This window comes from Phascolarctos cinereus, unplaced genomic scaffold, assembly GCF_003287225.1.
Source record: "Phascolarctos cinereus isolate Bilbo 61053 unplaced genomic scaffold, phaCin_HiC Scaffold_9;HRSCAF=440, whole genome shotgun sequence".
NCBI classification, from domain to species: domain Eukaryota; kingdom Metazoa; phylum Chordata; class Mammalia; order Diprotodontia; family Phascolarctidae; genus Phascolarctos; species Phascolarctos cinereus.
The window spans coordinates 207,595,209-207,621,740 of NW_027556402.1; the positions used below are offsets into that span (position 1 = coordinate 207,595,209).

The 26,532-nt window shown below is 39.0% G+C and overlaps 1 protein-coding gene across 1 annotated transcript; it reads left to right on the forward strand.

Moving 5' to 3' along the window:
• The first annotated feature begins 313 nt into the window (after positions 1–313).
• Positions 314–25,972, forward strand: TPH1 (tryptophan hydroxylase 1). Its single transcript, XM_021005485.2, is given in 12 exon segments — positions 314–406; positions 10,812–10,949; positions 12,247–12,430; positions 13,366–13,466; positions 14,873–14,940; positions 15,109–15,305; positions 16,614–16,749; positions 17,394–17,520; positions 17,703–17,798; positions 19,480–19,549; positions 19,552–19,612; positions 20,560–25,972. Coding segments are annotated over 12 exon segments (1,416 nt in total). The 5' UTR covers positions 314–343; the 3' UTR covers positions 20,735–25,972.
• Positions 25,973–26,532: the final 560 nt, after the last annotated feature.

Sequence of the window (26,532 nt, forward strand, 5' to 3'; positions counted from 1 at the left end):
GACCAAACTGGAGGACAGACACTGAGTGAAGGAGAAACAGAGAAAAGCTTTTCCGGAGGAAAGATTTTGTCAAGACCTGGCCCTGGCACTGTCAGTACTTGCAGCTCGTGGACAGCTCCTCGAAGTTCTACAGGGGATTTGGGAAATCTGTGCAACACTTACAGAGGCAGTGAGCACCAGCCTTCTCTCGTCCCTCCCCGCCCCCAAACCCGTTCCTCGCCCCCCCTCCCCCACTGTCCTTCTCATTGGCCCTATTTTCAATCCCTCCCAGTCCCATTGACCCACCCTTTCAGCCGTCTCCTATATAAAGAGGCGCAAATGGGTTAGAAGAGAGAACAAGACGATGTTACTGCGCCGTGGAACATCCATGGACTCTCTGCAAACCGGTCTGCAGCCACTTAGTCAGGTACCCAAGAAGGGCCGGGTTGTAGAGGGGGTCTGTGGATTGGGGTCGCTGGGTGTAGGAGGCTTCAGTATGGGGTCTCCCACACATTCCCTGGGGTAGGGGCTTTGACCTCTTGCCATTGCTGAGACGAACACTCAGTCAGCCCTCTGGGGTTAGGGACCCGGGTGAAGTTGTGACAGGAGCTTCCCCGCCAAGACATTCGTTTTTTTCTCTTTATCTGACCATTCCTTTCTTCCTTTCTCCTTCCCCATAAGAGTTACAGAGACTCCTTGGATAAAGGTGGTCCTAGGCAGCCACTTTGAAACACTCCCCACACCACCCCAGATCCCTAACAACGGAAACGTGAGCTGGGTTATAGAGCCTGACTTCAGAATAAGCAGCTAGTCCCCAGCTCAGAACTAGCGACCACTTCAAGGAGAATTAGCATTGCCACATTTTCAGGGGCTTGCAATGAAGCTTCCACTAACGTTCTCTTCCAACTGAATTAAGGATAAGAAGCAGGGAATCCAGTAAACGGCCTCAGAATTCACTGGATAGAAACTCCTTGCATTCCCTGTATTCTAACTCAGCAGGAGCTTAAATCTACCATCTGGTGTTCCCAGGATCATAGATTTAGAAGTGGAGGGGACCTTAGGGGTCATTACATTTTATTTTACAGATGAAGAAGTTGAGGCTCAGAATTTAAAATGACTTTCCCATGGTAATGTAGGTGACATGGTTCCACTGATTGCAAATTCAGTGCTTCTTCCTCTGTACCTTACTGTCTATCCATGAGGTTGGGAGATGTCAAGAAAAAGTGGATCTCTCTTTAGACAAAAACAAATAAATACAATATAAAGGAGTAGATATTCCTGTATTTTTGTAGTTGTATATGTATGTGTGTTTTGTAAGGAAGTAAGAAAAGTTGGACAACCTCGATTTCCTTTATCTGATTACTGTGTAACTCTGTTCCTTGGCAAATGGGCTCAAGGCTCAGAGTGACAGGAGCACACAGGATTTGAAAGTCAGGAAACTTCACTCTGGTCTCACGTAAGCAACTTAAGCAAGATCTGTGATCTTGGACAGCTTGCTGTATTGTTCTGAATCTCATGCTTTCCTACCTGTGACCCAGGGTGTTGGACCACATGGACTGCAGGATCCCTCTCAATTCTGAAATTCTGTGGATTTGTGGTTGCTCACATAACAAATTTAATGTTGGTCTAGGGTTCACTGAAGGCTTCATATGATCATATAATTTTTTTGCATCCCTGTTTTATAATGAAAATATTAGGGAAATGGTGGTAGATTGTGTGAGTAAACATAGTAGAAAGGATCCCATATTCATATAGCACCAAATGAACTCTAGTCAGACATTTGTGTTACTACTACTACTACTACTACTACTACTACTACCAACTCACATTTATACAGTGACAGATACTGTGCTAAGTGCTTTACAAATATTCCTTCATTTGCTCCTCACAAGAACCCTGGGAGGTAGGTGCTATCCTTATATCTGTTTTACAGTTTAGGAAATAGGCATTAATTGACTAGCCCAGGGTCACATAACAAGTAAATGTCTGAGACTACATTTGAACCCAGGTCTTTCAGATTCCAGGCCCAGTGTTCTATCCACTGTACAACTAGCTGCACTTATATACCATAATAAATAAACCGTTTAAACTTAAAAATCAACATGTAAAAAGTGAAGGATACTACTTTTCCTTACCAAATAGAAGAACCTACAAACACAACTGTCACCAAATGGAATGTCAAAAAAGTCTTGCAAATACCTATATACACAAAGAGAATAAAAATTTGAGTCAGAAGAATAGGATGCTGATTTCATGAAGTTAACCCACCTAGCATCTACCTCACACAGAGTAGGTACTTAATGCATGCTTTCTGAATTGAACTAGACTAAATTTATTTGCATCTTGTAAGATAAAACCCTTGAGGAGGGAATTTTTACTATCTTATTGTCTTACCACACAGATGGTCTGTTTATTAATGTATGTATCTCCCACTTGTAGGTGACAGAGGATAGTAGGTTTGTATATTATGGGAGAGTATCCTTTGTGGGCTGTGTGAGAAAGGTATATGGAGCCTGCATAAAAGTTGGATAGACTGAAAAAGGTCTCTGAGTGTTTATGATTACAAAAACTCACCTTTCCTTTCTGTTCATTGATAAGCTAACTCTTGATCAGGGAAAGTCTTTTATAAGGGGATTTGTTTGAATATGTGTTGAAAAGAGTCTATTGCATCAAAGTCAAATGTTTCAAAATACTTCAATTCTTGTTCCAGTTCAAAAGTCACCAAAGGGTATAATCTTCACACAGAGCCTGTGTCCTGTTATCTGCCCTACCAAGAACTTCCAGTTGCTAAGCATTGTACAGAAAAATCAAAGCCTGAAAAAAAAATCAAGCCTGTCAGAGCTGGAAGAGACCTTAGACCTTTTGGTCCAACCCACTCATTTCTGCAGATCAGTAAATCAAGGCTCAGAGAGGTGAAATGATTTCACACAGCTACTGAGGGATTGGGAGAAGATTTCTGACTAGTAGTCTTCTACTACATTGAAACTTAAAGCACTATTTAAGAATGTTTTTTATTCAATCCCACAAATATTTGATTAAGTGCCCACTACGTGCAAGGTGTTGTGCTAGGCTCTGAGGATACAAGAGAGAAAGGTAAGAGTCCCTTCTATCAAGGAACTTATCATCTACCAGGAATGGCAGTGAGGAGGGATTTCTAGTGCTTACACTGAGTTTCAAGTCTGTTAGTTCTCACTTACACCTCCAGCTTGGGCACAGCAGAGAGTCAGTGGTCAGACCTCTGTCGTTTCAGCATTATCATGTGACATGCATGTTGGTTTGGTGGATTAGCATAGTTTCTTGTAATGAGGGAAAGACATTGGAGTTTTTTTTAAATCTCATTTTTATTGCCATCATTTGCTTTTACATCACCCTCATTTCTGAATATATCCCTTCCCTCTCCTTTGTAATAAAGGTTTTTTAAAAAAATTAATAAAGGGAAAAAGCAGTTCAGCAAACCAATCAATACATCAATAAATCAAATGGAAACACTTAAATTCTCACTGAAGGCAGTTATGGAATTGCCTTCTTTTGGAATTTTAAGGTAAATAAGATTAATCAAATAGACCAGTGACCTCATAGATTTAGGAATTCTGATCAATTATGCAAAGCATAACCTATACACGCTTATACAACTCTTGTCCATGTCCTACCATACATTCACAAAAGGATTTATTAAAAGTGGTAGAGACCTTCCTCATTTTTTCCTTGTGTTGCCGATACCAAGACTCTATCTGTCCACCTGTTAATCTTTTCCCCCTGTCACGTGACCAGCTCATCTTGTCTTCTTCCTATCATACATCATCTGGATGACTTCTTTTACTCCTATTCTTTGAAGTTCCTTATTGGTTATATATTTCACCCTGCTCACAGCTACTACATATTTCTCTGTTGTCTTCTGTGTGATCTTCATTTTTAATTCTTCAGAAATTGTTGTATTCCATATCTCACTGTCACATAGGAATACCAGTAGAATGTTGACATTAAAAAAATGGATCTTTGTTTCCATGGCAAGTTTGAAGTAATTAAAGGAGCTTTGCTATTTCCTGATGGCATCCAGTTCACTGTGTTCTTCTGGTTTAATTCTGGGGCAAACTCATTACTCTTCTGCACTGTCTATCTTATGTGGACAAGCTCTATAGGTCATCCATCTAAACGCAAGTTATAAAGCAACAGATATTGTTCATTCATTTAGTCTTTTCTTTGTGGGTGGTCATGACAAGCTCTTGTGAGTGGTTATAGGTATCTTCCAGGAGGCTACAATATTCTGGGCTGGATGCAACTAGCAAATAGGACCTTTGGGAGGACATCACCATCCTTAGAGTGTTTGTATCTAATTTGGGCTCTCTGCTGGATAATCTCCATCACAATGATGAACACCCTTGGCATCTTCTGTGTATATTTGCCTATTTTATATTTTGCTCGGTGTTTATAATCAGAGGGTTAGAAATAGGGTTATTTCTGTTGTTATACCTTTCAAGGAATCTTGAATGATTTTAATTTATTGGAAAATAGCTTAAAGACAGAATTTTGCTACACTGAATCAAATGTTTTCCTCATAATCAACAAACAGTAAATACATTGGGTTTTATATTCCCTACATCTTTTGGCCAATTGCAAATAATGGTAACATGATCCATTCTTGAATATCATTTGTAAAAGCCTACTTGTTCTCTATGAATATCTTCACTGAGGATTCTCTTGATTTGTGTATAAACGGCTCACATAAAGATTTCTTGTCATCTTCATTTTCCCGATTTTGCGCCAAACATACTGAGTATCAAGTATATGTTGATTTGATGTAAACATTCTTTTGCATCAAATTTATCTGTTTCTTTATCCTTAGTAACCAACATTGATGCATAAGCTGCAATTATTTTCATGGTGGTCTTTTTGTACTTACAGTCTTATAGAGTGTTTATATGGTAAGTACTTATAGTCATTCTGCAGCACAAGATGACTAGATATCCAGTGATATAACGTTTCTTGTTGCCTTTGGACAGATGGTAAAGCCAACTCTGCCAACTGCTTTCTTTGCTTCTCCAAGGGAGCAGCTGTGTGTCATCCTTCCAGATAGCTTCAACTTCCTTATTTCTTCTGGTTGTGTGGGTACAGTAGAAAAAGTCCTGGATTTGGAGTTAGATGACCTTGGTTTCCATCTTACCCCTGCAATTTACTATCAGTGTGACCTCGGGAAGGTTTACTTAACCTCAATGAACGTCATTTTCTTCATCTGTAAAATGAATTGTTTATTCATGTCTGACTCTTTGTGACCCCGTCAGGTCTTTTCTTGGTAGAGATCCTGGAGTGGTTTACCATTTCCTTCTCCAGCTCATCTTATAGATAAGAAAACTGAGGCAAACAGGGTTAAGTGACTTGCCCAGGGTCACACAGCTAGTAAGCATCTGAGACTGGATTTGAACTCAGGTCCTCTGACTCCTAGATTGGCACTTTATCCACTGAGCCACCAGCAACCCTGTAAAATGAAGGAGTTGGACTGATTCATCTTTAGAATCCTTTTGACTCTCAACCTATAATTCTAAGAATTTCATTACAGTCAAGGGATTCAAACAGGTCTCAAGAGATCACATCTTCTTGGCTCAAAGGATCTCCTCTATGTTCCCCTGAAATGGTAGTTCCTTGACCTTAATTTTAAGTACCATGAGTTCTTCTGAATATGAAGAGTTTCTATCTGGATGTAGCAAATTACTACATCTTTAACTTCAAGTTATGAGAAGGTATTTGATTAACTTCTCCAGCTCTATGTCTAATATTGTTTATTGGACAAGGATCTTTCATTTAGAGTACCAATAGTAAAATTAAATTCAATAGATGGACTGAAAATGGTGTGATTTTTAGCGCCCTCTGCCTTTTTAATGACCCTCTGCCCTGGTCACGAAGAAGTGGATGTGGGCTACACAAGATTGAGGGATATTTTGTATTTTTTTTTGTTTGCTTCATGAGTTGTCATGGACAAAAGACAAAAACCACCACCACCACCACCACATGGCTAGCCTCTCTCCCTAGTTGGCTGGGTTGGTCCTTAGAAAGAAGACTCAGTCTGTTACTGGGGTCATATTTGAAGCTTCATCGACTGAACCTGAAAAAGATCCACTGGTATAGCTTTTGAGAACCCAGAGTCACCTTTATGCCATTATGGGGCATCAGAGTAGAAACTTTGTGAAAGTAGAAAAATTTAAAAACAAATTTAAAAACAAAAAAGTTACCTTGTCATAACTTGCAGTTAAAAATGTAGTAGCTTGCTATATCCAGAGAGAGGCTCTTTATATTCAGAAGAACATATGATACATAAAATTAGGGTCATCAAGCTGCCATTTCTGGAGTGCTTAAAGGAGATCCTTTGAACCAAGAGGATAAAATTTCTTGAGATCTGTTTGAATCACTTGATTCAAACAATTCTGTGACCCTAATATAAATCTTTTTGATTTTTAAGATATTGCCTTTTTTCTGGGAAAGCACAACCCAATCTTTTGTTTATGAGTTGATCCTCAGCAACGATTTGTGCCACTTGGCTTACTCTAATAGCAAAGAAAGGACCCACAGGTGCCAGCAGATCACCCTACTGCCCAATCTGTTGGCTCTTGCTGCTTCATTTGTGGTCACTGAGGAAAGTGACCAGAGGTAATAAGTAATCGTTCTAAAGTAGAGAATGGTCAGGTGATGGCAACGGGTGGAATCTTTGACCCTTGGACGTCCTAACACAACTTGGATTATGAACTTGTAAATGAGCTTCAGCAAATTGCTTGACCAGAGAGTCTTTTGAATTTTTTCCAAGACAGTCACGTGTTTTTATTTTGGGAGGCATTTGTACTGTATCAAGTGAAAAGGACATTGGAGAGGGGTGGGGTGGCAAGTAGAGGAGAGGTGAGGTTACTAGGAAGATGGCCAGGTAGACATCTGTTCTATTTATTATGGAGATAGCTTTGAGAGGATTTGGCTTTGGCTTCAGCTGTGCTAGGGAGGGCTCAGAGAGGGTAAGTGTAACTATGTAGGCAAGTTTGGATTTGAGTGAATATTCAGGAAATCATGACAGAATCATGAGTATGGGGATGACATGATGAAATGATGGTAGTTAGTATGGGGGATGTTTGCAGTGGCTGCAAGGATGCTGACCCACTGTTCAACCTGGGTGGCACTGTGCTCTATCTGTTCTTAGGAAGAATGGGGACAATACTGGCATGGGAGAGGCAGAGATCCCTCCAAGCAGCCAGTGGATAGATTTTAAGGGGTCTATGAACTTAGGGGAAAATGACATAATTGTTTTCACCAATCTCTAACTGAAATTTAGCATTTCCTTTCGTTTAAAAACAGGATTCTGGGGCAGCTTGGTGGCACAGTGGATAGAGGTCTGGCCTTGAAGTTAGAAGGACCTGAGTTCAAATCTGGTCTCAGACATTGCCACTTACTAGCTGTGTGACCTTGGGCAAGTCACTTAACCCCAATTGCCTCACAAGAAAAAAAAAGAAATAAAAGCAACCTGAATATAAAAGGTCATGAAAATTAAATTTAAAAAAAAACATGAAAAAATGATTCTGAGAAGGGGTCCATAGTTTTTACCAGATTGCCAAAGGAGTCCATGACACACAAAAGGTTAAGAACCCCTGGTCTAGTCTATCTCCTTTAAATAATCCTAGTTTACTTTTGTATGTGATGTTTAGTATCCTCTTCCCTAAGGAAAAGTAGCTGCATCAGACTGAGAACCACTTTGTATTTGTCTTTGTTTTGTGGGTTTCCATGACCAAAACCATCTTCATCATCAAGTGACCAGCCTCCCATATTGGGCTTCCACATGCTTAGCTAGGTTGGTCTCCAGAAAACAGACTGTGGTACTGGGGTCCTATTTGAAGCCTTTCCGTGTGGTAGACCTTGCCATAGCTTACTCTCTGCCACCATTGCCTTCAAGAACCCAGGGTCATCACCATGCCATGATGAGACATTGGGCAGGACTTTGTGAATCTTATATTTATACGGCACTTCATGCCCCATTAAGCATTTTACACCCATGATATAATTTGATCCTCCCCATAATCCTGTCAGATAAACAGAGAAAGTACTACTATTGATGTTTTAAAGATAAAGAAAGTGAGGTCCAGAAAAAGGAAGTTCCTCATTGACAGACAGTTAGTTTAGGTGACAGAACTGGGAGAAAACCACACAATTTAACACTTGGTTATATACTGCCATGCAGTGTTCTCAAGCTTTCATGGAATTGATTTTTGTGTCCAGAGTAAAATGGTAAGCTCCCCAAGGGCAGGGGCCATAGTTTTAGTATCTCAAACAGAATTTAGGGGAAAAAAATGACTGGTATTCTTTCTGCCGTAATGTATTGTTTCTTACTGCTAAATCTTTCTATGTATGAAGGAGGAAAAGAAGCCTCATGAAGAGTATTGACCATAGGACTCAGGAGATCTGGTGACTTTTTTTTTTATCTTTTAAAAAAAAATTTAACGTGTGTTTTTAAAATTTTGGGTTACAAATTTTCTCCCTTCCTCCCTCCCCACCCACCCTCATTGAAAAGGCAAGCATCTAGATATAGGTCATAGATATGTAGTCATATAAAACACTTCCATAGTAGTCCTGTTGTGAAAAACTAAGTATATTTCCCTTCATCCTATCCTACCCCCATTTATTCTATTGTCTCTTTTGACTCTGTCCCTCCTTAGAAGTGTGCTTTTGATTATCCTCTTCCCCAATCTGCCCTCCTCTCTATCAACCCCTTGCTCTCTTGTCCCCTTCCCCCCTTATTTTCCTGTATGGTAAGATAGATTTCCATACCTCATTGTGTGTGTTATTCCCTCCTTAAGCCAAATCCTATGAGAATAAGATTCACTCATTCCTTCTCATCTTCCCCCATTTCCCCTCCACTGTAAAGGCCTTTTCTTGTCTGTTTCATGTGAGATAATTTACCGCATTCTCCTTCTCCCTTTCTCCTTCTCCCAGTATAATCCTCTCACCCCTTAATTTTATTTTCCAGATATCACCCCTTCATCTTCAATTCACCCTGTGCCCTCTATCTATCTATGTATACATACACACATATAATTTTTTCCCCTCCCACTACCCCAAGGGACTCATGAGTTACAAACATGATCTTTCCCTGCAGAAATGTAAATAGTTTGAGACCTGGTGACTTTGACATTAACCTGCTTACTGAATTGGAGAAAAACCACTCAGCCTAATCCCAAGTTTCTTCATCTGTAAAATGAGGATGATAATATCTACCCAGGAATGTGGAGAGGCAGCCTGGTATAATAGACAGTGCTGGCCTTGGAGTTAATAAAAACTGATTTCAAATCCCAACTCAGACCATTACTAGAACCATGATCCTAGGCAAATAACCTCTCTTGTTCTCAGTTTCCTCATCTGTAATATACAGATAATAATGGAACAAGTATGCTTTTTTAAAAACTTAAAGTGCTATATAATGGTCAGCTAAAAAAGTTATTGTTTAACTGAGGGTCTAAGCTAATATGTAAGGTGTTTGAAAATGTGTTTTATTAAGTGTTATGTTTTCCCCTGCTACCCATTTTTTTTCAATCATCATCAATCATTTTCATAATGACTTGGTACTTTTAAAAAAATGACTTAGAAATGCCATTCCAAAGAATGTACACATGATAAACCTGTTTCTTCTCCCAAAAGGTCCCCTCCTGGTGTGTGGTGTGGCAAAAGCATGTATTACATAGTAAGCATGAGTCCATGTCCAAGTTTGCTTGTCTCTCTACAAAGGAAGCAGGACACAGACCCAGGGTACCAGTTGACTCAGAAGAGTTTCCAGCAGCTATGGCTTAAAGTACAAAATGTAAAGATTGTCACCACTCCCTGCTTCACTCCCAGTACTACAAATCAAACGATCCATTTCCTTATGATAGGGGTTGGTCCTGCCCATGGATGCTTGCCTCTTACTAGCCATGTGACTGTGGGCAAGTCATATATGTTCTCTGAGCTTCAGATTCTTAATCTGTAAAATGGTGATAATACCTCCCAGAGTGGATTTGAGGAAAGTGCTCTGTAAATTGCAAAGTGCTCCATGTACCAGCCATCATCATCATAATTATTAAATTATACAAATCATGAGTAAAAAGAAGTCATGCTGTTGGCCACCACCATTTTAACTGAGAGCACAACTTTTGGGAGGATCCAGAAGAACACATTTTGCCTGGGTAAAAGATTAGGGGTGAGGTGTCATTGAAGGACTAGGGGTATATGCCAAACAATATTAAGGAGAGCTCTGTACAGTTTTCATATGCTTACATTTGGAAGGGACCTTGGAGGTCATTTGGTCTAATCACCTTATTTTACAGGTGAGGAATATGAGGCTGAGAGAATGTGACTTGTCCAAAGACACTCAGTGCCAGTGGCAGAGCTGAGATTTGAACCCAGATTTTCTGACTCCAAATTCAGTACTTCTTCCACTACCCCATGCTACTTTCTTCAAACAGTGTTGGCCAGTTGGTAAGAGCAGTAACAGGCAAGAGGGAAAGGAGTGGAACATAGGAAAAAGCCTTAGATGGTCTGTGCAACGCTCTTGACGTTCAGAGAATAGAGATTGTATAGTAGTGGGTGCTCTGTTACAAGCAATTTTTGTTCATACTCTTTCACTGTATTTGGGCCACCAAGCATCTGGTGGCAGGTTAATAACCATAAAAAGAAGCCATTCAGCAAACGCCAACTTGTAGGAAAAGAATCAAGTTGGATGAATATCTCTCTCTCAAGGAATGAACACCCCAGGTTGATGCTTCTCAGATGAATCTGCTGAGCTTGCGCAAGCGCTTTCTTAGCCATTTATCAATATTCTTGTATTTATTTTTTAGATAAATAAGATAAATGACATCATGATCGAAGACAATAAAGAGAACAAAGACCATTCCTCAGAAAGAGATAGAGCTGCTTTCATTTTTTCCTTGAAGAATGAGGTGGGAGGACTTGTAAAAGCTCTGAAGCTCTTCCAGGTCAGTGAACTTCCTGTCTTTGTGAAATAGAAATCTTTAAAATTAGCTTGAAATGTGCTGTTGGGTTTAATGCATCTTCTCCTGAGGGGGGATACAGAGAACTCTTAGAACAGCCCTAGAAATGAATCCTTTCCTCTCACTTCCAAACCAACAAATTCAAATTTTCTTCCCCACCCATGAGCCTTCTATTCTTTATTCCAAGATGGACCCTACCTAACTAAACTAATTTACCATTAATCCTCAACCCATAGTCTTTGCTCCTTCCATTCCTATCCCCTCACCATTATTTGCACGTGCCAGGCTCATTTCCCTCCCCTACCCTTTTGTCATGTCATTCCCCCTGCCTTGAATGTCCTTCCCTCATCCAAATCCTATCCACCTTTCAAAGCCTATTTTCATTCCTAAGTTCCATGAAAGCTTTCCCTGAAGACCACAGCCCTTAGGGAACTGTCTTCCAAATTCTGATTATATTTAGTCTTTTTCTCACAGTTTAGGACCCTGTCTCTGTCTCTCTGTCTCTTTGGCTCTTTCCCCCAATAACAGAGATAAAGACATACATTGATGCCTGATTATATCCAACTTGATTTGACCCCAAACTAGAAGGCACAACAAATATATTATAGAGTCAAGATCCAAAAAGATCTTGGTAGGCTAGAAAATTGGGCTAAGTCTAAGATGATGAAATTGAGTGGGTATAAGTGTAAAGTCCTACACTTAGGTTAAAAAAAAATCAGTTTTAGTAATATAAGATGAGGGAGGCATGGACATATAGAAGTTTGAAAAAAAGATTTAGGAGTTTTAGCGGGATGCAAGCTTAGTATGAATCTATAGTGTTGTGTGATGACCAGCATAGCTAATTCAGTCTTAGGTTATATAAAGAAAAACACAGTATCTAGGATTAAGAAGTGATAGCCCCACTGTACTAAACACACTACCACTGAAGAACTAAGTTCATTTCTATGCCGCTCTGAGCAAGATAGACAGATAGACAGATATACTGATCGATAAGTAGATGGATTGATCTATCAGTTGATTGATAGATAAAGCATTTATCATGGCCTACATTTATGCAAAGGACTGGGATACGAATAAATCCCTTTTAAGATTTAGGGGGAGAAGACAAGCAAGTCAATCATTGAAGATAATACTGGAAACAACTTTGTTGCCCTTTCATTTGTCATTTTGTAAATAAAATGAAATTTTAAATGATCATAAAATTGGCTATTATAAATTTAGTCAAAAGATTGTTCATTATTGAGAGAATTTCAAATGATTTTCGCTCACTGATTTAAAACAGGAGAAGCATGTGAATTTGGTGCACATCGAGTCCAGAAAGTCAAAGAGAAGAAACTCAGAATTTGAAATTTTTGTTGACTGTGATACCAGCAGAGAACAACTGAATGACTTTTTTGACCTATTGAAGTCCCATACGAATGTACTGTCTGTGAATTCACTTGATGCTTTTTCTGTGCAGGAAGATGGTAAGTCTGAAAGAGAAGATATTCCCTAAAAGAACAAATGAGTTGTATTTTCAGTGGTTCATCAAGCTTTTGTTGCTCGTGGGCACCTCCTGTAGAGACACGCCTCATGTTTAACGCGTTGGGATGGTATCAGCAACAATAATGGAAAGCCAAAGCTGAACAGGTCTTTGATCTCCAGGAACTCGCAGACTAGTGGCAAGATACGGCATAGAGACATACAACTAGAGAATAGTCTCAAGGCCATGTCAGACACAAATATCTGGCAGCAAACACAATTCAGCACAACTTCAACTCTTGGCGTATGTGATGAGAGGGCATGGAATTTCATAAAGGGAGTTAATCAGGAAAGACTTTCTGGAGGAAATAAATTTTGAGTTATTGTTGAAGAGATTAGGTCGGGGCTATGGCATCGTTTGGGGAAGATGAATGGGAACCACATTGCTTCTTGACTTCAGCTTGTTCTTTTACTTCATTTCTATGAAAGTGAAAACCAAATGGCTCTCATAGAGGAAGTCTTCAGCAGAAGAAAACTAATTTCTAATTGTTTGTGTCCAAATCATCCTGGGTTTTGACATCCAGGTGTTCTCTCACCAGAGCCAGCACCCTTTCCACTGTACCATCTTGCTTCTTAAATAATTTGCTCACAACAACAGTGCAAAAGAGGCATTGCAAGTATTATAATCTCCATTTTATGTATGAGAAAACTTAGAGAGAGACTTGCTCAAGGTCATATAACTAAGTAGTACCAGAGCCAGAATTCAAACCCAGGACCCTCCTGACTTCAAATTTAGCCCTCATTCTACTATATTGCACAATCTCTTACTACAGCACACAGCCTCTTAGGTAATCAAACACACTATCTAATGCCTTTTTCTTGCTTTAGTGCCTCATGGAAGACTATTGCCTCACAACTTTTTGGGTTTTTGTGCTTGCAGATATGGAGACTGTTCCCTGGTTTCCAAAAAAGATTTCTGACTTGGACAAATGTGCCAACAGAGTTCTGATGTATGGGTCTGAGTTAGATGCTGACCATCCTGTAAGTAATTAAGAGGAAAGCTTCCTGCAAAAACAACTTTTAAAATTCTCAGCAGTTTTGTTGAGAAAGCAACAGGCTGTTTTTAATATGCTGGAGATTTGTTCTAATGCTGGTTTGGGAGGGAAGGGTTGGTAGTTACCCATATGGTGAGATGTAGGGATATCACATGTCATTGCCTGCCCCTAGATAACTTTCTACTACTGGGCTTGAAATACTATCTTTTGGGTTGGATTATGAAGGCATAGGCAAAATATAGTAAGGAGTAGAGGCAAATATTCAGATGATTTTGACCTCAAATTCCTAGGATCATATTTTGAGATCTGGAAACAGATCTCAGATGCCATTTGGTTCAATCTCTTCATTTGGTAGATGAGGCCCAGAAAAGTTGGCTTGCCCAATATTATGTAGGCAATATACTAGACGGCAGCTGAGTGGCACAGTGAATAGAGGGCTAGGCTTGGAGTCAGGAAGACTCATCTTCATGAGTTCAAATGCACTTACTAGCTGTGTGACCCTAGCAAGTCACTTAACCCTATTTGGCTCAGTTTCCTCATTTGTAAAATGTGCTAGAGAAGGAAATGGCAAAATGTTCTTGTATCTTTACCACAAAACCCCCAGAAGGGTCACAAAGAGTCAGACACAACTGAAAAACAATAGAACAGCAACAGTGAACAGTCGTCAGAGGTGAGATATGAACCCAGAGGGCCTGACTCCAGAACCAGGGCTCTTTCAACTGTACCGTGCTGGTCATCTAGTCCACTCCCCTGTGCCCATTGTGTAGATGAGGAAACTAAGACCCAGAGAGGTTGTGACTTACCCAAGGTCAACAGGTATTAAATATTAGAGCTGGGATTTGAACTCAAGTTCTGTGAATCCAAATGCAAACCTCTTTACACCATACTTCATTGCTCTTTAGGAAAAAATAACACTGGTGTAGGGTCATGCTTGATTATTTGTTCTCTCTGAACTTAACAAAAGTTTTTAGCTTAGTGGTGCAATAAAAAGAACTCTAGGCTTAGCGTCAGGAAGCCCTGAATTCAAATTCAGCCTCCACCACTTACTAGCTGCATGACCCTAGGTAACTCATTTAACCTCTGTTCACCTCAGTTTTCTCTTCTATAAGACGAGGATCATAATAGCACCGGCCTTCCTAGGTTGTAAAGATAAAATAAGATAATATTTGTAAACTTTCTTGCAAACCTTAAAGCACCATATAAATGCTAGTTATTTTAATTTTTAATATTTGTTAACTAATATAGTAGTTAAAATTAAAACATTTTAAAATATGATTTCAAAAAACTTATGCCTAACATACAGAGGAGATTGTATAGTTTTTCATCTAGTATTGACATGAAACTAAAAGTATTTTAAAATATTGAAATATATTTTCTCTTTCCAAATCTCAGGGTTTCAAAGACAGCATGTACCGTAAAAGACGAAAATATTTTGCAGACTTGGCTATGAATTACAAGCAGTAAGTTTATGATTAAAAAATATACCTAACTTTGAAACAGTAGTAAAGTAACACATGGAAAACGAACGGTCTTTGTTTACCGATTAACCAAATTGAAGCTAGTAAAAATCAATGTTAATTATACTTTGTTTTAAATTCAAAACAGTATCTGTGTTTCATCTCATTTAGTGGTGACCCCATCCCTAAGGTTGAATTCACTGAAGAAGAGATAAAGACTTGGGGAACTGTGTTCCGAGAGCTCAATAAACTCTACCCAACCCACGCTTGCAGAGAATATCTCAAAAACTTACCTTTGCTGTCTAAATGCTGTGGGTATCAGGAAGACAACATCCCTCAATTGGAAGACGTCTCACGCTTCTTAAAAGGTGACATGTTTCTGTTCAGTGTAAAGAACTGCCATACTGCATAATAGCTATGCTATTTTCTTAATATTAGAAGTATAAAATTTTGCAAAGAAGAGTGAAAAGAATACAAACTTCTATATATCTTTGCAAAAGAAATACATGGTGGGAAGTAAAATTATGTGACCCCAAGGGGAGGCACCTCTGGAGCAGTGGTATTTCGCATTGTTATTACCTTATTTGTATATTTTCAATGGAGTTCAAATAGCAATAATTCTGAGACCCAGTTGCTATTCTGCTATTTAAATATATATATATATATATATATATACACACACACACACACACACACATATATATATATATATTTAATAGTGAGTAAACTACTAGGGTGGTGGATTAAGTGGCTAGGGGACTCAGTGCAAAGAGTGATGAATTTGGAGTCAGGAAGAACTGAGTTAAAACCAGCCTCAGACACTTACTACCTGTGTGACCCTGGGCAAGTCACAAGGTCTTTCAGCTTCAGTTTCCTCATCTGCAATAAGGAGACAATAATAGCACCTACTCTGTAGGGTTGACGTGAGGATCAAATGAGGTAACACATGTAAAGTGCTTTGCAAATCTTACACCACTATATAAGTGCTAGCTCTAATAATATATGATGGTAATAAGTCATAATATAATATACAACAATAATATAGTTTAGTGCTGTCATTTACGTGGGTATCCCCTCCACCAGCTACACAATTTCAGGAGGGATGTAGATCAGAATTCACACACAGATGACAGTAATGAGAGAGAGCGAGGAAGTTTAGAGATCAACTTTCTGATGTTAAATGTAAGGAAGGAAGCCATGGTCTCTCACCAAGTGTCCCTTGATGTCATTGTCAGAGGTAAAATATTGAGATCCAAAGGACCTTTTGATCTGGGCATCTAGATGGTGCAATGCGATAGAGCACTGGGCCTAGAAGCAGGAAGACCTGAGTTCAAATCCAACCTTAGACACTTACTAGCTATGTAACTCTGGGCAAGTCTCTTAGCCCCCATTTTCCTCATCTATAAAATGGGGATGATAATAGCACCTATCTCCCATGGTTTTTGTGAGAATTAAATAAGATAACTGTGAAGCACTCAGTACAGTGGCTATCTGTATATATAAATACATATGTATATATACACACACATATAATATATAGTGATAGGTACTATACATATGTTTATATATAATATACAAAATTATTACATGTTATAACATATATAAATATTAATTATTATTATCATTACAATCTTACTCAGAATGAAAATGCTGAGCATTTCTTCATTATATTTCAGAGCGCACAGGTTTTTCCATCCGTCCAGTTGCTGGCTACTTGTCACCAAGAGACTTCTTAGCAGGTTTAGCATTCCGCGTTTTTCACTGCACTCAGTATGTGAGACACAGTTCACACCCTCTCTATACTCCAGAGCCGTAAGTATTATTGCTTGACAGTGACAAAATCTTCATTCTGTAGAGTTCAGATATTCAACAAACGTCTTGGCAGCATAATGGATAGAATGCAGGGTGTGGAGTTACGAAGACCTGAGTTCAAATCCTGCATCTCAGACACTTGCTAGCCTCTTGGCACTTCAGTATCCTCATCTGCAGAATGAGAGGATTGGGCCCAGTGACCTCTAAGATCCCTTTCATCTCTAAATTTATATAGGATCATAAATTTCCTCTTTGTGCCTCAAGCAACTCCCTAGTAATCATATGCTAAGTCAATGATCAATGGGTTTTGATATCTATTGGTGGAGGGAGTTGCAACATTGGGAGTTCCCCACTCTGAGTAAATCATAGATCCTCACCTCAGCAAATACAGTAATTGTATGTGCCTTTATGCCCTTTGGGATCCAATGCCAGAGTTAATATCACATAATCCATTAGAATTAAATCCACTGAAGCTACCTTTTGACTCCTAAGCTATTAAATGTCCAGTCTTACCTTGTGGGGTGAAATTAAAATAATGTTTAAAAATTATTTTCTACTGAATCAAAGTCAATAGTTACACACTCATATTCTGCTTTGTCAGCAAGTATCATGGTGTGCTATGCTTAATTCTATTTATTTTTCAGGGATACCTGTCATGAACTCTTGGGTCATATCCCTCTTCTGGCCGAGCCTAGCTTTGCTCAGTTCTCCCAGGAAATTGGCTTGGCATCCCTTGGAGCATCAGATGAGGCAGTGCAGAAGCTGGCTACGGTATAGATCTGAATATTTCTAGCTCTGTGGTCCTATTTTCCAGGATATTAGTAGTTGGCATGCACACAACTGCCCTACTTAAAATGATTGGACTTGGTGCTTAAGAGCATGATGTAATGTTGTTTAAAGGGTGATTTGGGGACCAATTTAACAAATACCTTTTTTGTGCTTTTTTTTTAAAGTGTTACTTTTTCACTGTGGAATTTGGCTTATGCAAACAAGGAGGACAGCTGAGAGTTTATGGTGCTGGGCTACTCTCTTCCATCAGTGAACTTCAAGTAAGAGCCATATGGATTTGCATTTTTTCATTTCTTTTATAAACAGGACTTGAAGTATTTGGGTGAATTAAATAGGCACCCACTCTGTAAAGCACATGGAGGGACACGGAACATGTCCTTGGGCAGAAGCTACATAAAGATCTTAGGTAGACTGAGGTACCATTTCTCCAGCAGGATTTTTAAAAAATTCTACCATTATTCCATAGTTAACATCCTAAGTTTCCATCTACATGTATCCAGGACAGGGGTTCTTGACTGTTTTTAATGTCATTTTTTAAATTTATAAATGCATGTTAAAAACAATAATGGTTTTTAAAAGCATAACATAAAATATTTAGAATTACAAAGGAAACCAATTATGAATTATGATGAAATACAGTCATCAAAATTTTAAAAAATTCCACCAAGTTAATGGACCCCAGGTTAAGAACTATATCATCTAGAGGAATCTAATTAGAAGATGAGAGACAGAATTGTATGATGGGTAGAGTGCTGGACTTGGAATCAAGAGGACCTGGTTCAGATCCTGCCTTAGATACTTGCAAATTGTATGACTTCAGACAAGCCATTTAGCCTCTCTGCGCTTCAGTTTCCTTATTCATGAAATGGGGAGAGGGGTTGGACTTAGTGACCACAAAGATTCCCTCCCAGATTTAAATCTTTGATACAATTTGCTGATCTTTGGCCCTAAGAATGTTGACGGAAGTTTTTTTGAAGCTATCTCTTAAGATGTTAAGTGTGGATCTCTTTGAGGGTGAAATGTCATTTTCTGATAGAAATAACCCATATTTATCTGTCCACAACCAACCTAGAAAATAATCTATTATTATTATTATTGTTATTACTAAAGCAAATAGGAGGGGTCATTTGGTAGAAAGGTTTTCCTTGGAATCAGAAAGATCCGAGTTCAAGTTCTGATTATGACACATGCTGACTGTTACCCTAGTCAAGTTTGTTAGCACTGCTCCCTTCCTGCTTTTTCACCTATAAAATAGGAATAATAATAAGTCAATAAGCATGTACTAAGTGCTGACTATGTATCAGACACTGTGCTATGCTCTGGGGTTACAAAGAAAGGCAAAAGATAGCCCCTGGTCTCAAGGATCTCACAGTCTATTGGAGGAGACAACATGAAAAGAACTATGTATAGTGTGTGTATGTATGCATATATGTGTGTCTGTCTATCTAATACATATAATATCATCTATCTATCTATCTAGCTATATGATATATATGATATGCTATATGATAATATATCATATGATATATATATATATAATCATATGATATATAGCTAGCTATATGATATATTGGGTGTAGTTTCAGAGAAAGGATGCTAAGATTAAGGTGTCTTGGAAAAAGCTTCTTGTAGAAGGCAGGAGTTTAGGTGAGACTTGAAGGAAGTCAGGGAAGCCAGGAGGTTGCAATGAGGAGGTCAAGTCAGTTCAACTTCCTGGGCCTCAGTTTCCTTATCTGTAGAATGAGAGGGTTGGATTACCTGGCCTCTGAGGTCCCTTCCAGCTCTTGAGCTATGATCCTATGTTTCTTAACATGAAATCTTTTAATTCCTAGCATCTAGTGCAACTTAATTCATCAGGTACTTTTTGTAATGTATAATATTTTAAGAAATGCATTACAGTGTTGCATTCTTTGCTTTACTGATTCTGGGCTTGTCCCCTAGCATGCCCTCTCTGGACAAGCCAACGTGAAGCCCTTCGATCCAAACATCACCTGCAAGCAGCAATGTCTCATTACACTTTCCAGGAAGTCTACTTTGTGTCTGAAAGCTTTGAAGAAGCAAAGGAGAAGATGAGGTAGAGTTTGTCTGTCTCCTTCCCACATTCTCTTCTACAAAAGGCAGGCATGAGAATGGCAATTTAGAGTGATTAGGAGAACTATTGGATGATTGGGGGGGGTTTGGGGATAATTCCTATTCTGACTGTAACATTACAGTGAATTTCACTCTCATGCAGATATGGCTTCCCATGATCCTAGACGGACTCTCATTGTCCATTTATTCACAGTAAAGTGCTTGATAGCTTTTAGAATCCTTGGGGAGTCAACCACACAGAGACAGTTCAGGGGTAAAGCTACCAACCAGTTAATTTTTCTAGAAAGTCTGGGACAAGTGGGTGGTTTATTTGATTTGGACTTTCCTGCTTGTGCTTGTCATTCATTCATTCATTCATTCATTCATTCATTCATTCATTCATTTATCCATCCATCCATCTACCCACCCAATAAGCATTTATTAAAGAACTACTTACTAAATACCATGCACCAGTAGATACAAAAATGAAAGAGTCTTTACCTTTACAGATCTTACATTCTGGCAAGGAAAATAATATGTACATAGAAAATTAAATATAAAATATATACAAGTAATTTTGGAAAGGGTGGGAGGAGGGCCCTAGCTACTGGGAAGGCATCAGGATAGGCATGCAATAGAAGTTGTCACTTGATTTGGGTTTTGAAGGAAGCTGCAGATTCTGTGATGTGGAGGTGAGAAGGGCATGCATTTTAGGCACAAGAATGGACCTATGTCTGGGCATAAGAATATATTCAGAAACCTTTGTGTGCATGGTGAACAATGGCAAGCCAGAATGTGTGTACCTTTATTGAGAGAAGAACTCAAGCCAAATAGGACACTGCCCATTAACAGTGGTGGTATGAAAATGTTGATTACACTTATTCATATTTTAGGTAGTTTTCTTCAACTTTCCTGGAAATTGATTTGTTCTCTTTGTTGCTATTTCTTTAGAGAATTTGCAAAAACTATCAAGCGCCCTTTCGGTGTGAAGTACAACCCATACACACAAAGTATTCAGATTCTGAAGGACACCAAGAGCATCGCCAGCGTGGTCGATGAACTTCGACATGAACTTGATATTGTCAGTGATGCCCTTAATAAAATGGGCAGACATTTGGATGTCTAAAGCTAGGAGGATATTCCCTACCAACTCAAGAGTGATTGGTCCTAGGTAGGATTGGACTACTGCAGAGGACATTGGATATTTCCATAGAGGCCCATGAGATAGCCCATTTGTTTCAAGAGCTAAGAGGTGGCTGAACTAGCTGGCTACCAAACATAATTCTTAACCTCAGTGATGTCACAAGATGTTATTAAGCAATCCCTAGAAATTTTTATATAAAAGCTCTACCTGGCTAATCTGCAGGGATTTGTCTGGCTCCACAAGTAGTTGAATCCTACTTCTAGGAATAGGAAAAAAGACTATTTTCTCCACAAAATATTTTTCCTCCTTTGAGCAAAGTAACTAGGCTCTCTGTAGTATGGACTGCCAGATGGGTGTCTTCATTTGAACTCATGCAGAAACATCTGACCTCCTTAAATTTATGATGCTTATTACTTATTGTAGAATTTGAGACTTCCTAGAACCCTGCCCCAAGGCACAAGTCATATTCCTATGTTTAGGTTGGGGAAGGTATTGCCTGGACTGATGATGCCCATTCTGGAGTTATGGAGAGCCCTGGGGTCTCAAATGATACTTAATCCAGTATAGGGGGTTCTGGCAACACATGATCAGGTGGTAAAAAGTCCTGTAGTAGATTCTTTAATATCTCATCACTTTACCAGGTAGAACATTAAAGTTCAATTGTGAGTGATCATGCTCTTACCCAAAAGTATTCAGTGGCTCTCTGCTGGCCTTCAGGATAATCAGATGACAGAGTCAAAACGATCTTAGGGGTCATCTATGATATCTTCCTTCCCTTTTTTCACATGGTGAATTGCTGCTCACTCTACCCCTACCAGGAACATGAATTTTGTCTTTAGTATTCCTGACCACTAGTCATTCATCATCTACACAATCATCTCTGGCGATGGAGAACTAACCACTTCTTGGGGAAACCTGTCTTATTCTTGGTCATCTCTATCATCAGGAAGTTCTTTCCAATTAAAATCTGCCTTTTATAACTTCCACCCATCAGTCTAGTTCTATTTTTGGAAGTGGCACAGAATAACTCTATTCATTCTTTCCTTAATGGCACAGTAGAAAAAGCAGAGGGTCTGTAGTCAGAGAGTGTGGATTCAAATCCTAACTCTAATGATTGCTGCCTGTCTGATTTTAAGTTCCTTGGGCCTCGGTTTCCTCATCTGTAAAATGAGGAGGTTAGATTAGTGGTCTCTGATTTCCCTTTCAGCTGTAGGTCTATGATCTTATGGTCACGGTCTCCCTAGTTCTTTTCTTCTCTGGAAAAACACCACAATAACATCACCTCCAGTTTCTTCAACTCATTCTTATGTGGCATAGTTTGCAATCCATTCATCCTGACTGCTCTTTTTGTGGTAGGTTCCAACTTGTCAGTATTTCCCCTAATATGGGCATAGTCAAACTCTCATCTTCTTTAATTTGTCAAATATTTATTAAACAACATTACTATTAAGCAGAGTAATGTGCTAAGTGTTTAGAGAAAGAAAGTTTAGCCAAGACATGGTTCTTTCTCTTATGGCTTTTGCCAAAGCTAAAGTTTAAAAGGAAGATGAGACACGTACATAGCTAAGTGGAATATTCACACTTCACAAATAAAACAAATGCAAAATAAATTCTTCCATTAATTAGGCATAAAACAAAGTGCTTCCTTAGCCCCAAGAGGGAAAGGGTCATTTTAAAATTGTGGCAGAGGGATCAGGGAGAGCTCTATGGAAAAGGTAGCATTTGAGTTGTTACAGAGTGAGAGGCAATCCACCAAGTGAAAAAAGGGAAGGAGGATATCATAGTCAGAAGGAACAGCATGAGCAGAGCCAGGAAAACAGGTGGGTGCAGGGGATTTGACAGGGGTGTAGTGTCTCTGCAGGAGAAAAACAGCAGAAACTACTAGGAAGATAAGGTTTGTTTCAGACTATGGGCTGCTTTGAGTGCCAGGCAGAGAAATGTGAATTTGGAGGCAATGGGCAGTCAATGAAGATTTTTTGAGCAGGGGAATGGTATGAGTATACCCATGCATAAAAGAGATGTCTAGCAGTGCTCTGAAGCATAATTGGAAAGGGAATAGAGTAGAAGACATAAGACCTATTAGTAAGGTAACAGTTGGGTGGTAACATGTGCCTGTACGAGGATGGTTACCATAAGAAGAGAGGAAAGAGGATGAATATTCTGGACACCAGGATTCTGTTAAAGTAGTTCAAGATTAGCCTTTATAGCAGCCTCATCAAACAGTGATAAGAACCCAGTTTCTTTTCCACGTGAACAACTGTTCCTTCACACCTCCCTACATTCATTATCTAACTTAAGAACAGGACTTTACATTCATCCCTTATTAAATTTCAACTTGTTATATAGAATCTATTATTCAACACTTGACTTTTTGGGGAATTTTAACTCAGTGGTCCAAAAAATGAGCAGTCCCAATATTGTGTCATGAGCAGATTTGATGAGCATGCAATCTATGTCCCCATCTAAGTCATTGCTTAAAATGTTGCCTAGAAGAGGGCTGAGAGACAGAGACAACATTACAGGTTGACATTAGTGCGCTAATTAGTTCTTCTTGGTTCAGTCTTTCAACCAGTTATGAATCCAGCCGAATACTGTTCAAAAGAATGTCTTGAAAAGTTTTTCTGAACGCCTTGGTGAAATACAGGTGTGCTGTGTCTACACCTTTCCCTTGATCTACCTGTCAAGAAAGGAATGAGGTTAGTTTGATCTCACTTGGTGACCTCAAGCTGGGTTGCAGGTATCATCACTTGCTTAAGTGCTTATGAACCACTGCTTAAAAATCTATTCTAGAACATTTTTTTGAAGATAGATGTAAAGCTTGTTGGTCCATGTTCTGTTCAATCTACTCTATTTTTTTAATTGAGGCAACATTTTTTCAAACTCCAGTTATAGAATTACAGAATTTGAAAGGGCTTCAGAGCCCACCTAATCCAACCTATCTGTAAACAAAAGATCTTGTCTTCAGCTTCTTTCAAAAGATCCTTAGCTCAGCAGTCTCCCTTTCTAGGTGTTTTGGTACTCTAAGCAACAGTTTGCCAGTCCTGTTGACTTGAACTCATTGAGGACTGCTAGACACTCTCTTTAGCGTCTCCTTACTTATCTTGAGCCTCAGCTCTCCCAAACCCAATTTTTTTGTTCTTTCCATCCTAGTCTAATGTCCATATTTCCCAGAGGAAAAAAACCCCCAACAAAATAGTAGAAGTAGAGTAGTTCTACCTTCTCCCTTTCTCTATCATCCCATCTATCCTGAGCAGCAATTCTATTTTGCCTTTGATCTTCCTCTTTACTTCCAATCCAGGACAGAGACTGGACCTGTGATTTCATTGCTACGTGGAACTCCCAGATGAGGAAATTTCCTCTAATAATGCAGAGTGACACTTTCTCTAGAACTTAGTTTTAGAGGGTTGCCTGGTGCTCTGACTTGCCCAGGGTCACATAGCCAGTAGATGTTCAAAGTAGGACTCAAGCTTTCCATACACCAGGGTCAGCTCTCTATCTAGCACATCATACCCAACTTCCAACATCCCTTAAAAGGTGGCCTGTCATCCTTTGTGTTCCTCACCAGCCTCAGCTCCTTCACAGCCTTGGTTTTCCTGCCACTTTTTATAGCACTATGGTACTTTTATTTTTATTTTGTCCATTCATCCTACTTTTCCTGCAGGTTCTATGGACATAAACACAGCCTTTTTAGTTTGTATTGTCATCACTGATCCCCCAAACCCAAATCAACCAAATACTCCTTATTTTTATTGCTAACAATTATCATTATGTTATGGAGGAATATTACTTAAGACAGATTAGTAAAACTATAGTCATTCATTTAAAATGGAAAGAATGCTCAGTCAAGGGCATTGACAGATACCAGTGTTCTATAATTCCATGTGATTGCTATGACAGTGACCAGGCTTATTGAGAAAGAATGCTGATTCCTTCTACCCATCCTCCAGTTTTGGATGCTATATTAACACAAACTTTGTCCTTAAATGTTCAAGCGCTGTGCACTAGAATCTGACTCATTCAAAGTAAATACAAGGCATTCCTTAAATGAAGCCTAGAGTTTTGATTTTCTTAAAGGGATAAATTTTATACATGTTAAAACTAAAAAAAAATTGTACTTTTCACTTATATTAATATATTGATGTGCATTGAGACATTCATTTCAACCTAATTTCTAGATACTTCAGTTGACTTAGTTTTACAATAGAAATAGTAAGAACCTTTGTTTCAAGGAAGTGTCTTTTCTCAAATTGCATGAGAAAATGAAAGCATAATGTTTCCCACGTGTTGCTTCCCATCTTTGCATTGATTGGATTTTTGGTTTAATAGCATGATTTACCTATTAGAAATACTACATCTCAGTAGGATAATTGAAAAGCCTTTAAAATATTGTGTGCTAATTAATAAGTTCATTTTGATAGTAAGAATATCTGTTGTAAGTAAAATCAAACTGGCTTTTGCAGGTGATTACATACTTGGTCTATTCTATTTACAAATTGTAAATCGGTGTAGATAGGTAATCTAAAAATGTAAAACGACTGCATTCAAAATCATGTCATGATTACAGCTTGTTGGAACCAAAAGTTAATTTTAAACATTTGGAATTAAAAAGCAAGCAAACAAACAATATGATGAACCTCTTCTCTTGGGATTGAACAGCTGCAGAATAACTACATAGGCTTAAACAGTTGCTTTCTATCCTTTTCACTGAGTTTTTACATCCCAGTAGACTTGGGCTGTTATGGGTTCTCTGTACTTTTCTGTACATTAACAATGTTTCAAGCACGTGGGAATCAAGAGCACATTGGCACTGAGAACCTCAAATATGGGGAGCGGTTTCACTAATTCAGTTGAGACCATGCACTAAGAACTGTTCACTACTTCCCAGAAGAAACGGGAAGCAGCAGTCACGTGACTTTTTGAAGGGAGTCGCCCACTAGCCAACATTTGTTGGAGTAGCAGCATTTCTTACTCCAGGAAATGTCACACTGATGCTGTTAAGTGGGCAGTTTTTACAATTTGCTTTAGTCTAAAAATGGAAACCATTAGACATTCTAGGTAGTTATCCACGCTATATACAACCTCTTGGCACACTGCAATGATGATCTGGCCCAATTCAGTGAGTTTCTGCTTATTGAAATTGTTGAATCCTTGCTTAGATTTTTGCTTGCCATGCTTTATATGTCTACTGTTCAAGTGGATAATAAATACTTGCAAAATTCAGATTCTCGGTCCTTATTTTATGCACCAAACATACATGTTGGGGTATAGGTCAACAATTTCATCTATTTATAGAGTGCATCACGACCAGGTCCCTTTAATGGCCTCCACTGCAGTGGAGGGATGTCTCTGGGCTACACATTCTCTGGAGCCTTCCCATCTTGACCGAGGCATGCATTGGTGTGTCAGCTGGAGGCAGACAGTCTAGAATTGGAACTAACTAGTCTCCAAAGGCTCTGACCCGGCACTTGGTTATCATAAACATTATCTAGACTAACCAGACCCAGCCTGAACTAATCAGTTACACCGTAAGTGTAGGAGCTTTCCACAGAAAGAGATCTGAATAGACTTGTTACATCAATCACTGTCCTCTATATCCCACTCTATCTGATGCTATCACTTCTAACTCAACTTTGCCGGAGCCCATGACTTGAGCAGGTGGGGTGAGGCATGTAGTCTTTAGGCCAAATGGAATAAAGTAGAGGTTAGTGGGTAGGAGAAGCAGGGAAAGAGTTTCTAGGTCTTAAATAGATTGTGAGGGAAAGAGCATTAGATTTGGAGTT